Source organism: Diabrotica virgifera, chromosome 9 (assembly GCF_917563875.1).
Source record: "Diabrotica virgifera virgifera chromosome 9, PGI_DIABVI_V3a".
Taxonomy (NCBI): Eukaryota; Metazoa; Arthropoda; class Insecta; order Coleoptera; family Chrysomelidae; genus Diabrotica; species Diabrotica virgifera.
In genome coordinates this window covers 63,820,704-63,835,493 of record NC_065451.1, presented here as the reverse complement: position 1 = coordinate 63,835,493, position 14,790 = coordinate 63,820,704, and the positions used below count along the sequence as shown (strand labels likewise).

The 14,790-nt window shown below is 34.2% G+C and overlaps 1 protein-coding gene across 2 annotated transcripts in view; it reads left to right on the top strand.

The window, feature by feature from the left end:
• LOC126892715 (RING finger and CHY zinc finger domain-containing protein 1) overlaps positions 1-14,790 on the top strand; it is a 117,763-nt gene that overhangs the window by 35,328 nt on the left and 67,645 nt on the right. For both annotated transcript variants that reach the window (XM_050662352.1, XM_050662351.1), the window contains exon 4: positions 10,241-10,519. In XM_050662352.1, coding sequence (XP_050518309.1) covers positions 10,241-10,519 — 279 coding nt within the window. The remainder of the gene's footprint in view (positions 1-10,240; positions 10,520-14,790) is intronic.

Here is a 14,790-nt window from a genome sequence, read left to right as displayed (position 1 = left end):
AGTTGGCATCATGTCATCTTTTTTCATTGAGGTATCCTCTAACTACTCACCAATTTTCATGAAAATCGATGGAGGTTCAACGAAATCGGAGGTGAAAACCTTCAGTGACTGCACTATTGTATTTATTTAATGTATTGTCGTTTATTGATAAATATACCAGGTGCTAGATTCCGTGCACTGTAGATATCTACACGTCGCTTTCTATCGATGTCAATTGTCGTGAAAATATTTGAATTTTTAGCTTTAATTGAATTATTTTCTAGTTTTGCTAGGTTATACTCTAATTGATGCTGAAGTGACACTTCAAAAATATTTGAATTAAAACTAAAAATTCAAATATATTGACATTGATAGAAAGCGATCGGCGTTAGCGATTGTACACAGAATCCCACCCCAGTATATTAATAATTAATTAATAGTAAATATACCGAAATGTATATTTATATGTATATGCTTTTTCTCATGAGGATCTTTCAGTGCGTCACAGTTTTTCGATTTCTTTCTAACGCAATAAATTGCATGTGACAGAAAAAACGCACGTTGGTGATTACATTTCGTCGGTGACATTTGTAACATTTATTCTAGTTGTCAATAGATTGCGCTATAATCGAAAAAAAAATTATTTACCAATTATATAATATATCTACGAATATAATCTGTTCAATTTATAAGACTATACAAATCAAAGAAAATACCATTTAATGCAATAAACACAATTGATTTGATTGTATGCCAAATTGCAAATAAAATGTGACAACTGTCAGATTTAACTAAAATGTCATGTCACTAAAATGTATATTATCACGAACTTACCTTTTTTTCTATCATTTGTGACGCACTGAAAAATGCTCATGAAAAGAAGCATATATATCAGGGGTGGCCAAATTGTGGCTCGCGGGTCACATGTGGCTCTTTGAAGGATTATTTGTGGTTCTCAATGAATGTACCTCAATTACTTTTAATTTTTGTGTTTCAAAATGTCTTAAACTACTGACAACAAATATAAAAGACCAAAGTGTAACATCAGAACCTAGACAAGGAGACTACTTATCACCGTTACAATTCAATTTGACCTTAGAATATGTAATAAGTAAAATACCATCTTGGCAGGGCGATTTGCGAATCGAGGATCAAAATAATTATTGTTGGACTTTGCTGATGATCTAGGTGCAGTCGCTCATCCTACAAGAGACAAGAGGGATATGTTTTCACAACTCGAGGAAGAAACAAGTAGTCTGGGCCTTCGAATAAATAAAGAGAAGACAAAATACATGCTAGTAACCAAAAATCCAATACCCGGAGTTGCCAGAACATTAATGACCACAACTTCGAAGTAGTAAGAGAGTTTAAATATCTAGGGGCGGTAATCACAGACCACAGATGACAACCACATATAAAAAGAGGTCTCAGCAAAGATAACTGCATGGAATAGAGCATTTTACTCCCTATCATCATTATTGAGATCTATGCTGTGAAAAAGACAATATAAATTAAGACTGTACAAGTACATGCCAATTATTCGCTCAATTCTTACATATGGAAGTGAAACATAGACTATACATCAGTGGGAAATAAATAAGCTGCTGGCATTTGAAAGGAAAGTTCTCAGAATTATATTTGGTCCTCAAAGAGATGAATTGACAAGATCGTGGAGAAGGAACCGAAAACTGAATTGGTGACTGTATGGTACTGAAAACATCGTCAGATAATATCTATTATATAAAAGCTAAGATAATATTGGCATGTCATGAGGTAATATCAGAGGAAGACAAAGTGTTTAAAGACAGTGTTTTTTTGAGAGATAGAAGATCAGTAGGCCGTCCCAGAAAAAGATGGAAGGATGATGAAGAATCGAAGTATCCTGAACTAGTAAAAGCTACTTGTAGAATTATTTGCATATTTAAAACAACCATTTTATTTCACTTTAAAATTCGTGAAATCCAAACACTGGGGGAAATTTTTTTTAATTGCGGCTCGCGAAAAATTTCAAATTTTGAAAAATGGTTCGGACTATCAACGAACTTGGCCACCCCTGATATATATTGTATATTTATGTATCAACAGTATTATTTATATTATTTTAAAGTGGGCATGCTCCACTTGTGGATTATTCCCTGACTGTCTCCGCGAACACACCTATTGTTTGTATAACATATTTTATCGAAAATGGTAAATAAATATTACATGTTAACGTCAAATATGTCGTATGTGTATCATCGGCTTAACGTCAAATTATGGTCGCCAATAATGTCAGGCGACTACGCTAGGTGTCGCGTCAGTCATGCAAGGAACGAATAACATATTGTTTTTTTTTTGGCGCGATATTCAATTTTTTTTTGCTTTTGAAATTTTTGAACTTCCTTTAAAAAAAACGAGGCTGAATAAAATGTCGAAAAAAAAATATATTATTTATTGGGTGTCTCCCAAATTATCTCCATGATCTGTTTTCAGATTTTTATAGGATGAGTCACAAAGCAAAAAATCATTTTTCGGTATTTTCTTTAACCATTTTGACTTCTGTTTCAATTTTAAAATCATTATCTGCTTTATGTTCCTTCATGTACATCCCAAAAAAGATCAATAAATTTTTAGACCCATAGATCTGCACATAACAAAAAAAATCGAAACATTATTTCGTTTTCTGGCGATATCTTCGGTTATGATCATCGTAGAAACTTCTTTTTTCCTTTAATTTGTAGGTTTTTTTATTGCCTACATTCAGTTACGGGTAGCGGGTAGGAACTCCTTTGGATAGTCCTATCAGGGAAAATGAATCAATCCCTGCCCCCCGTAGATTCCAGGGGTTTCCTGACCCGGGAAACTAGTACCTGTTTAGGGTCCCTTGTCCAGGGTTACGGATGAAGACCACAACAGCACCCATGGCGGAGAAGGACACCTTTGGTACGGTATGGATGGCGGAAGTGGCAACCCATTAATTTTAGGGTTTGTATGAAATCAACTAGCATGCAGCGTCTGACCCAGAGTGGGCGGCTGCAAATAGCGTCTGCATCCAGAGGATCGGCTAAAATACAAACCAGAGAAGGCAACGGGAAACCACTCTGGTATATATTTCCCAAGAAAACTACAATAAAAGCACAAACAGAAATGGCCCCTAGTGCCCGGCAGTTCTTAGATGATCAAGGGGTGCAAAGAATCCCCGGGAGGAATAATTTAAATATTTTGAATACAAATTTTAAGATTGCAACATGGAACGTTAGAAGTCTGTTCGAAACAGGAAAACTCGCAAATGCATGCCACGAGATGAAACGTTTAGGATTGCAGATATTGGGTTTGAGTGAAGTTAGATGGCCAGGTTCAGGTAAAGTTAAAACCATGAACAAAACTTTCTATTACTCTGGTAATAATGATCCGGCTCATCGTAACGGAGTTGGAATAATTTTAGAAGACAAATACAACGATGCCGTCACAAACTTTGTGCCATTTTCGGACCGATGTCTACTTATTCAACTATCCGGAAAGCCAGTAAATATTAACATCATTCAGACTTATGCCCCTACGACAGATAAACCCATGGAAGAGCTAGAAGCGTGGTATGCTGATGTAGAAAAACTTATAAAGATGACCAAAAAACGAGACCTAACATTTATCTTAGGTGACTTTAACGCTAAGTTAGGTAGAGGAAAGGTATCTGGATTGATTGGAGATTTCGGACTTGAAGTGCGGAACGACAGGGGAGAGAGAATGACCGAATTCTGCCAACAACACAACATGGTAGTGACAAATACGTGGTTTAAATTACATCCTCGCAGATTATACACTTGGACTTCACCACAACACAATGAAAACACAATAATCCGTAACCAAATAGATTACATATTGGTCAATAAAAGATATCACAACGCTATCATCAATGCAAAAACATATCCTGGAACTGACATCAATTCTGATCACAATCCTGTTGTTGTAAAAGTTCGCGCAAGATGGAAAATAATAAAGAAACAAAAACCTCAACACAAACTAGACATACGATTATTGAAAAACGACACTATACAACACTCAGTAAATAAAGAATTGAATAAAAATTTAGGAAATATTGACCACCACAGAATTACCGAGTCCGATGACATAAACGTTCTTTGGAAAACTATTAAAGAACAAATTAACAATGCAATAGAAAAACATCTAAAAGTATCATCCAGAAATAACAAACAGGAATGGATGACAGATAAGATTTTACAATTAATGGACAAACGAAGAGAATCTAAAGGAAAAGATGATCAGGATGGAGAATACAAAAGACTAAATATAATAATTCGAAGAAAAATAACCGCAACAAAAGCACGATTTTTTTAATTTACATAAAAAGGTAAAAGAGTTTACATCAACTACCAAGCGAACAACTTTTCACACCATGCTGAACACTGATGGCAAACTGCTAGAATCAACGGAAGATAAACTGAAAGAGTGGGAAAACTATATTAAAATTCTTTTTCATGACATACGAGAAGAACCAATATTGGAAAATAACAACGAAGGGCCAGCAATTCTGAAATCTGAAATTATAAATGCAATTAACCAACTCAAAACAAATAAAAGCCCAGGTCCAGATGGAATATACCCAGAAACGTTCAAACTAATCAGTGAAGAAAATATCGAAATATTTGTCCTTTTATTCAATCGCATTTATAATACAGGTAAAATACCCCAAGACTGGCTAGAGTCAATATTCATCCCACTACCAAAAAAGCCAAACCCACAACACTGCAATGAGTTCCGTTTGATAAGCCTTATGAGTCATGCAGTAAAAGTCCTGTTAAAAGTAGTACATAATCGTATCTATTGAAAGTGCGAAACAATCATCGGAGACGATCAGTTTGGCTTCAGAGCCGGCATGGGAACGAGAGAAGCCCTCTTCAATTTACTAGTTCTGGCGCAAAAATGCTACGACCAACAGGAAGATATATTTATATGCTTTATAGACTTCGAAAAAGCATTTGATAGAGTAAGACACGACCTACTGTTAGAACGTTTGCAAGAAGTCGGTTTAGATGGAAAAGACATCAATTTACTGAAGAACTTGTACTGGAACCAACACGCCAGAGTTAGGATCGAGGGTTCCACATCCGCAGAAGTAGAAATTAGGAGGGGAGTTAGACAGGGATGTGTTCTGTCGCCTCTGCTGTTTAATCTTTACTCCGAGTTTCTATTTAAAGAGGCACTGGAGGACTCCAAGGATGGAGTCAAGGTGAATGGCGTAAATATCAACAGCATCAGATACGCCGATGATACGGTGTTGATCGCGGATTCCGACTTGGGTCTACAACGACTCATCGACACGACCAACTCGACCTGTGAGCAGTTTGGTATGAAAATAAACATTAAAAAAACCAAAGTGATGTCAATCCGAAAAAACCAAAACGTACCTCAACCTTGCACAATAAACGGCACATTTTAGAACAAGTCAATAGATTTAAGTACTTGGGATGTTGGATCGATAGCAGCTTAAATCCTGATCTAGAAATAAGATCGAGAATAGAACATGCCAGAAAATCTTTCGAAAAAATCAAAAAACTGCTTTGTGATTCTCGAATAAATCTCGAAATTCGACTACGTTTATCCAATTGCTACGTCTGGTCGACTCTTCTCTATGCAGTTGAGACATGGACCCTTAAAACATCAACCGTAAATAAGTTAGAGGCCTTTGAAATGTGGATCTACCGGAGAATTCTTAAAATTTCGTGGACATCGCATACCTCAAACGAAGAAGTGCTGCATAGAATAGGCAAGGCAAGAGAGCTTTTCAACGCAGTGAAAGTCAGAAAAACATCATACCTGGGCCACATACTGAGAAATAGTAAGTACCAATATGCTCAACTTATAGTGAAAGGAAAGATCGACGGAAGGAGAGGACTAGGAAGGAAAAGACTATCGTGGCTCAGAAATATCCGACAATGGACAGGGCTAAATTTTGAACAGCTAATAAGAACAGCTGAAGACAGAGAAGAGTTTGCAATTGTAGTAGCCAACCTCCATTGAGGAGACGGCACTTTAAGAAGAAGACATTCAGTGGTTTCCAACCTGTGGGGCGCGCCCCCCTAGGGGGCGCCAGAGTGTTGCAGAGGGGGCATGCAGCTGTTTCCAAGTTCGAATACAAACCAAAGAAGACGAATAGGTGTCAAAAAAATGAATCTACCTGCTATCTAATGCTATTTGCATCTATTGACATAATAGCTATGATGCTCAGTGAATCATATGCTGATCAACTTAATATCATTCCACTTACAGGTATGTAATACGATGGGAAGGCGAATATATGAAGATCTCTGCGATCAATTAATAGAAAAAGTAAAACTATCTACTTTCGCGTTGCAAGTAGATGAGGCTACCGATGTTCTTAAGGATGCCCACTTGATAACATATCGCTGGTACCTATGATTAGTGTGATTCTTAATACATTTCCAGTGAAAATAATAACTCTTTGATAAGTGTTGACGATACAATTCTTTTTTATATGCGTGTATGCGAAGATTATAAGTCCCAAAATATTTATAACGAAAAGATTTAGTTCATAATAGATGCCGACGAAAACAATTATTTCTGAGAACTTTTTAGTAATTATAATTTTCGTGGACCCACAGAAGAAATGATGTTTTTTGCTGATACTCCTCAAAAAATGAATTTTTTCGCTAACTTTATTAGGGATTATAATTTTCACAATCATTGAAAGTTCTACTCTTAACGGCATTTTTCGGAGTTATACTTTTCGTAGGCGGGGGCGATATATGTAAGATATGTTGTGGAAAGTGATGTTAGAGAAGACATGTTATTCTGTAAACTTATTGAAGGCAATACTACAGCAAGTGAAGTTTTTAATATCATGATAATTTTTTTAATGAAAATGAAATTCTGTGGGAGAACTGTGTGGGACTATGCACAGATGGCTATCTATAGCAGGAAAAATGCCAGTCTACAGGCACGAGTTCGAAAAGTGGCTCCTCGTGAAGTTTGGACGCCTAGCATGATTCATAGACAATCGCTAGTTTTATGCGATGTGGGTGAAGATCTAGTAACAGTATTTGAAGATATTATAAGAGCTGTAAATTTTATCAAAAATAGCCCATTAAGGGCAAGGCTTTTCGCATAATTGCGTGATGCGTGTTCAGAATATAGATCAATTCTATATTATTGTGAGGAACGTTGGCTTTCTCCTGTCAAAGTACTTCAAAGGGTGTCTGAGCTAAAAGAAGCGATCGTCATATTTTTTACTGATAATAATAGAGAATAGGCAAACTTGTTTTATGATACGAAATTCCTTGTAAAACTTGCGTATTCAGTTCAATATTCTTCAAAGACGCAGTATTTTAAATAAATCAATGCAAGGGCCTCAAATGCATGCATTTACGTAGAAAGACAAGATTACTGCATTTATGAAAAAATTAGAACTGTGGATAATGAGTTTGAAAAATTTTGACATGTTTCCCACTTTTAAAATTACCTGTCTTGCTGATGAAATAGAAGAAAGTAAAGTTCTTAGTAATAATCATTTGACCAGTCCATGGAAGCAATTCTCATTTTACTTTAACCCTCGTAAGGCGGTGCGAGATGCAGCTGCACCCCAGACCTCGTTTTTCTCACCTATCTTTTTTAATAATTTTTTTTGATTTTTGTCCATTTTTTATTCGCATTAAATTAAATTCTAAACGCATTCCACCCATTACAGCATTTAAAACTCTTTGCGTTTACGTGTTTTTTTTTTGGAAAAATGACTGTAAGGTGCAAATTATGAAAATTTCATCCTGAATTAGACGTTTCTGCTGTTCCACCTGGAACTAACAGAGTTATGGGACAATGTCCGTGTTATTTATGTCAGAAAAAAAAAGACCGAAAGTCCCGGCATAACTGTATTGTGTGTAAAAACTTTGTGTTGCTCACACTGTGAAAAATTTCATGTGTTTGTCTTGCAGCGATAATATTGTTTTTAAGAAGAAATGAGTACTTTGTTCGTAAATTATGTTTCATAATATGAAAAACAAGTCCTAATTATCTTTCAAATGAATTTCCCCAACGTTCACATATAAAAAAATGGATATACGGATGGGGTGCAAATGCACCCCGCACCGTTGTTTACGTAAGAATCTAAGCACCGCCTTACGAGGGTTAAAGATCTTGACATGTCCAAATATGAATGGATTAGAAACCCGTTTGTGATTGAAAAATATGATTTTAGCCTTACGACAGCAGAGCAGGAAATGATAATAGACTTATCTAGTGATAGCAAATTTTCAAGATTGAGTTGAGAATTTGTAAAATAGATCGTTAAAAAATTAAGCGGGCCCAACAATTTTATTTTTTTTATAGGGGCGCAGGTACAAATAGGTTGGAAACCACTGGCCTACATGTTATTTTATACAAAAATTTTGGCGCAAAATTAAAATTTTTATTTTTTTGAATTGGGGATTTTTAAATAAAGCTGGGCATTCACTGTCAATCCATTTGGAGCCACGCCAAATGGCTTCAGTCAAATGGATTGACGCCAAAATCATAGCACATTCACGATCACTCCAAATTGGTTATCATTTCTTATTTGACGTGGTTCAGTGAAGGCACACAATGTCGGATGCCGAAGAACTCAGCGTAGAATGAACGAAAAATGGACGTGGGTTTGGACATTGACGGGAGGGTGGCGCGATGGCATGACACGGTGTATCGCCACTCACGAGCAGACGGCTTGGCGTCAAGCAACAGCATGACGCAATGGATTACGAAGTGAATGGAAATCCGGATTTTGGCATCACACCAAAAAAGCAATCATGATTCGACACTCACGATCAAAATTTGGCTGTATATCACGCCCTTTGACGCCATAACATGACAGTGAATGACAAGTGTGACAAACTTTAAGGGATAATTCTACATAGAAAAATAATGAATGTTCATCAGTTTACTTGATAAACGCATATCCTCAAATGCTTCGTTTCCGTGATACGGGGTGTTAAAATTTTTGTTACAAACTGATAATTTATTTATTGCTCTAAAACCAGTTGAGATTATGCAAATGAAATTTTGTGGGTTTTAAGAGGTAATTCGTTAGGGCAGTGAACTGTCAAATGAGGATTCCTTCGAACAGGCTTCGCCGGTGGATGAGGATGGATGCACTGGGAGGGTGTAATATTACCAAATTCAGGATTCAAACACAATTTATTTGATGGCACAAAACTCCGCTACATTTCTTGCGGTTACAAGTACAAGAGTGAATGTTCTTACGGTCTACATTACAAAATCACGCTTGCGCGCGACGCTACCATTACATAGATCCCTACACAGGTCGATAATAAAGATTTTAACAATCATGGTAAGTCACCGCTCGTGGTGTCTACAACATGTCTACCATTCGATATGGGATGGCGCAAACATAATTATTGTACATTTTTTTTACATATATTTAAGAATTTTATATTCACCATTGGAGCGCATACGGAGGTAATGGTAGGAATTTTTTAGAGAAAAAAGTAGTATGCCACTGAGGTATTTAAAATTAAAAATAATTTTTGAATTCCTCGTTCAATTTGTGACAAAAAATCTATCCTCCTTTTTTTCATAGGACGCGCCGTTTTTGTGCAAAAAATAAAACATCTTAATGCTTACAAAGTATTCGAAATAGGAGAAATGAGAGGTCCCTGATCTAAACAATAAATCTGACACTTCTGGGGAACCACAGCTTATGTTTCAATTCGGTTCAGAGGTTATGCAGCTTCCGTATACATACGTTTCTGTCTCTCTAGACGTCATCAGTGGGGCTACATGAACAACTCTGAATCGAAATGAAACCAAGCTGCCTATTTAAGCAGAATTATGAAAATAGTTGTGTATCGGACGCTTGGTAGCAACATCTAAAAGAGAAATGAGAGGTCCCAAATCTAAACAAGAAATCTGAAACTTAATTAGACATTAAGGATGTTACCAGAAAGTGATTCCACGAGAAGATTCAGATTTATTGTTTATTGTAATTGGGACTTCTCATTTCTCTTTAATAGATGTCGCTACCAAGCTTCTGATGTGCAGAACTATTTTCATAATTCTGCTTAAACAGGCAGACGTCTTCACGTAGCCCCACTGAAGATGTCTGGAGAGACAGAAACGTACATATGGTGATGGTGCATCATGTCTGAACCGAATTGAAACAAGCTGTTTTTTAATTATTCGAAAGAAGTTTATTTATACATTACATTTATATAGAAACCTATGTTTGTATGTAATTTGTTTGAAATTATTTTTCTAGTGTGTAGAAAACGTCTCCAGATCCAACTGTCCTATATGCCTAGATGACATCCATACATCCAGAATAGCGTGTCATATACCACCATGCGGTCACCTTCTACACAGACCTTGTTTTGAATCTCTTTTATCTAATGGCCTCTATGCGTGTCCTATCTGTCAGACGTCATTAATGAATATGCAGCCATTGTGGAAGTATTGGGACGTGGAAATAGAAAACACACCGATGCCATCGGAATATAGTAATTATTATGTAGGAATACTGTGCAAGGACTGTCACCAGGTAATAACTTAAATTTTTGTATGATAGGGGCGGGAAAATATAGGGTCATAAGTTGGTAGATTAAAATTCAGATTATTGTTGATTAGTCTAGGCGCCAGAAGGGTCACCGTGTCCATTTCAATTCTGATGGACAAACTCAACGATTTCTTATGGATTTTTGACCGCTGATTACGAATCTCGAGGGTGGATTTCGATCCGAGTGGTCAAAAAATTGTTAATAAGGCTCTGGCTCATAAACTAAAAGAGATAAAAAAATGTTTCAAATAAAATTTGTTCCTTAATAAAAAACAAAGAAAAAAACGTTTACTAAACTTAAATCCCATAATTAGAACTTAAGCTATTGTAAAATTAGTGTATTCTTTTTCTCATGATCATCTTTCAGTGCGTCACAGTTTTTCGATTTCTCTCTAACGCATTAAATTGTATGTGACAGAAAAAAAGGCACGTCTGGGAATACTTCGGTAATTATTCTAGTTCGGTGATTATTCTAGTTGTCGATAGATGGCGCCATAATCAAAAAAGAATTATTTATTAAATAAAATAATAATATTATCAATATAATCTGTACAATTTATAAGACTATACAAATGAAAGAAAATACCATTTTATAAATGCAATAGACACAATTGATTTGGTTTTATTCCAAATTGAAAATAAAATTTGACAACTGTCAGATTTAACTAAAATGTCACGTTAGAATAAATGTCATAAATGTGTATTATCACGGACTTACCTTTTTTTCTATAATTTGTGACGCACTGAAAAATGTTCATGAAAAGGAGAATACAATGCAAATTGCAAAATAAGTATTTTTCGAAGATTTATCGATCGTAACTTGGGTACCTTGGCTTTTACGCATGCAAATGAGCCTTAGAAGGTCTCATTTTAAAGCTTAATTAATAGGCTTCCAAACAAAGTTTGTTAAATTACTTTATCTTCATTTGTTTTAAGGTTATACCCGTTTGAAGTTATAGTTTTTTTAAAAAATTGTACATTAATTTGTCTATAAGGGTTTCAAGCAAATTTGAGCTATAAACATTTTTACTTTAATTAACAATAATGATAGAAGAACTCCAAAGGAACAATTTGAGCTTATGAAAATGTTCGTCAGTTTATTTTTCTCCAAGATATCGATATTTTGGCTACGAATTTCGTCACTTACTTGACTGTGAGCCGATCTTGCGCCTCATAGCGCGCCATTAAAATATCGATATCTTGGCCAAAAATAAACTTACGAACATTTTCTTAAGCTCAAAATGTTCCTTTTGAGTTCTTCTATCATTATTGTTAATTGTTAATTAGTCCATGTGGTGAGACCGCTCCCGTCTGAAAAAATTTCTGATTCGGTTTCTTTGTGGATTCCTATTCAAAAGTGTCCCCTTTAAACAAATCCGAAGGGTGCCGGGTGGAATTTTTGGGCAGAAATTGGTTAAACAATTTTTATAAACAAATACAAAAGATCACGTTTTTTTGGTCTGGAACATAAATTTTTAGGTTTTTTGAAGCATTCTAAACAAGAAAGGTATCTTATAATTTTTCTCAAAAATTGATAGTTTTCGAGGGTTTCACCCCTATTCAGCGGTCCCCATAAGCGCGGTCCCCGATTGAGCGGTCTCAATACAGCGGTCCCCGTTTCAGCGGTACCCCGATTCAGCGGTGCCCAATTCAGCGGTCCCCATAAACGCGGTCCCCAATAGAGCGGTCTCAATAAGAAAATAATAATGACAATGATAAGTAATTAGTTTTATTGTAGGATATTATTTTAACTAATTTTTGTTTGAAAATATACAGGTAATATCTAAGTATCTGGTATATACCCCAGTTAATAAGGAAAAAAATCATCGATTTCACGTAAAGATGTTCTACAGGGTTTTCAAAGTTTTAAACGGTAGATGAGGGATAATTGATGATAATTCCGTGAAGACGTACAGCTGATTTTGCTTTTTTTTTAACAATTGTAAAGAATGAAAAAAGAAGTTTTTTGACTATAAAACGTTTCTTGTACATTTTAGAGAAAAATGTTTCAGATAAATGTAGATCTTAAGAAGTTCTTTAATTTGGTGGTAAGCATATTGTAATATGTAAACAATTGACCGAGATAATTGCAAAAATCCCTCATTTTTGCAGTAAATTATAAATATTAATAACTTTATTTTTTGCACAATGACGTAAAATTTAATGACTTTAAATTATGTCAATTAATGAGTTATTTAAGTGTGCTAAATTTCAACCAGATCGACCAAATAGTTTATAAGTTATTCAATTTGTTTATCCCAGAGAGCAATTGTTTATACAACTGTTCTTGCCCTACAGTGACTCTGTGAGATATTTAGCAGATCGCAGTCGATTATTTGAGACTTTAATTTTAAGACGTATTAAAAAAATTTTAACATTTTATTGAAATTGTTATTAAAAAAACTGTTTGAAAAACACCTGACTCTTTAGCTTATAAACAATTAGAATAACTTAGATATTTTTTATGATCCGTGCTTGCATGTAGGCTCAATGAAAAGCTGATGAAAAAATTCATATATAAAAAAAAAGAAAAAATAATTTTATATGACAAACCGAAATCAAGTTAGCATTTATTTTTAATAAATCATATTTCCGTTGTTCATACAAACTAAGAGCTGAAAATTGAACAGATTGTATATAAGAATCTACATTTTATGATCCAGTTTATGAACTGCCTATGCAGTGAAATAATAAAAAGTTGTGACCCTTTAAAGTGATGGAAAATCATGGAAAAATCAATTGATTACATTTTTTTTTAATTATTGAATTTTACAATTATTTCGTAAGAATTCTGTAAATTTTATTAAATAAAGTATATTATTAAGATAAATATATAATAAAAAATATACATTAAAAAAGAAAAAAATAGTTTTATATGACCAGTAGAAATCAAGTTAACATTTGTTTTTTAATAAATCATATTTCAATTGTTTACAAATATTAATAGGTGAAAATTGAACAGATTTTATATAAGAATCTACATTTTATAATCCAATTTATGGATTGTATATGCAGTGAAATAATAAAAAGTAAGGACCCTTTAAAATAATGGAAAATCCCTGAAAAGTAAATTGATTACATTTATTATAAAAGTTATTGAATTTTACAATTATTATTATTTTGTAAGGATTCTGTAAATTTTATTAGATAAAGTATATTAGTTAGATAAATTCTATAATAATTATAAATTAATGCAATACATAATTTTTTTTAATTTGATACTGCCTTAATAAAGTAATTTTTGTTTTATTATAATTTTATTCGATGAATCTATTAATATGTGTCTAGGTAAGCATCTAATAAGTATAAATTATATTTTTGCATTATTTAATGATGTATGTTCAATAATTAGAATTAAATTTCTGTATTCGTTTTAATAGTAATTTATTTAAATAAATTTATATAATTAAGTACAAAAATTAAAAATAAAAGAATGTTCATGAATTTTAATTTGATTATTCTAGTATAGTCAACGTCTACAACTTACAAATTGCTTGTTTGCAAGTTATAGTTCATCTTCTAGAAAGTGTATTTATTTCTTTAAATAAATCATCTAACTCAACTTCGTCAAGAATGACTGCAGCGCGATTGAAACATTTTTTTCTCTTCTTCTTCCAGGCTTGTCGGATTTGTCGTACTGGCATCATAAATGACCATCATTAAAAATGCTCGTTGCATAATGTAGTATTATTTTGAAAATACGTAAATAAAACATCAAATTTGTTGCAAATTATTTACCATATTACCCTACTTTTTATGCAATTGCAAAGCTATATATAGGGTGATTTTGGGACAATTTATTGTTTATTTTATTAAATTCATTTTTTATTGTTAAAACTACTGTCCCCAAGAGGGTCCTGTTTTTACTCATTTTCCTGAACGATGCCTCTCAAATGGCATGCTGCAGAACCAAACGCCGCTGAAACGGGTCGGTGGAATCGAGAACCGCCGAAACGGGGACTGCTGAAATGGGTACCGCTGAACCGGGGACTGCTGAAAAGGGTCGGTGGAATCGAGAACCGCTGAAACGGGGACTGTTAAAATGGGGTCTTACCTTTTCGAGTTATAAGTGATTTAAAATCTGAAAAACGCATTTTCGAGGCTTAAAATCTCATTTAAATTAGTATTTTTGAGGGTGTCAGATACTTAAATTGAAGATTAAACATTCAGCTTCAAGATTCTGAAGAGTGATCGCGTCTAACCTTAACTTATACCGTTATTTTTTAATTGTAAAATATGCGTGTTTATCCGATTTT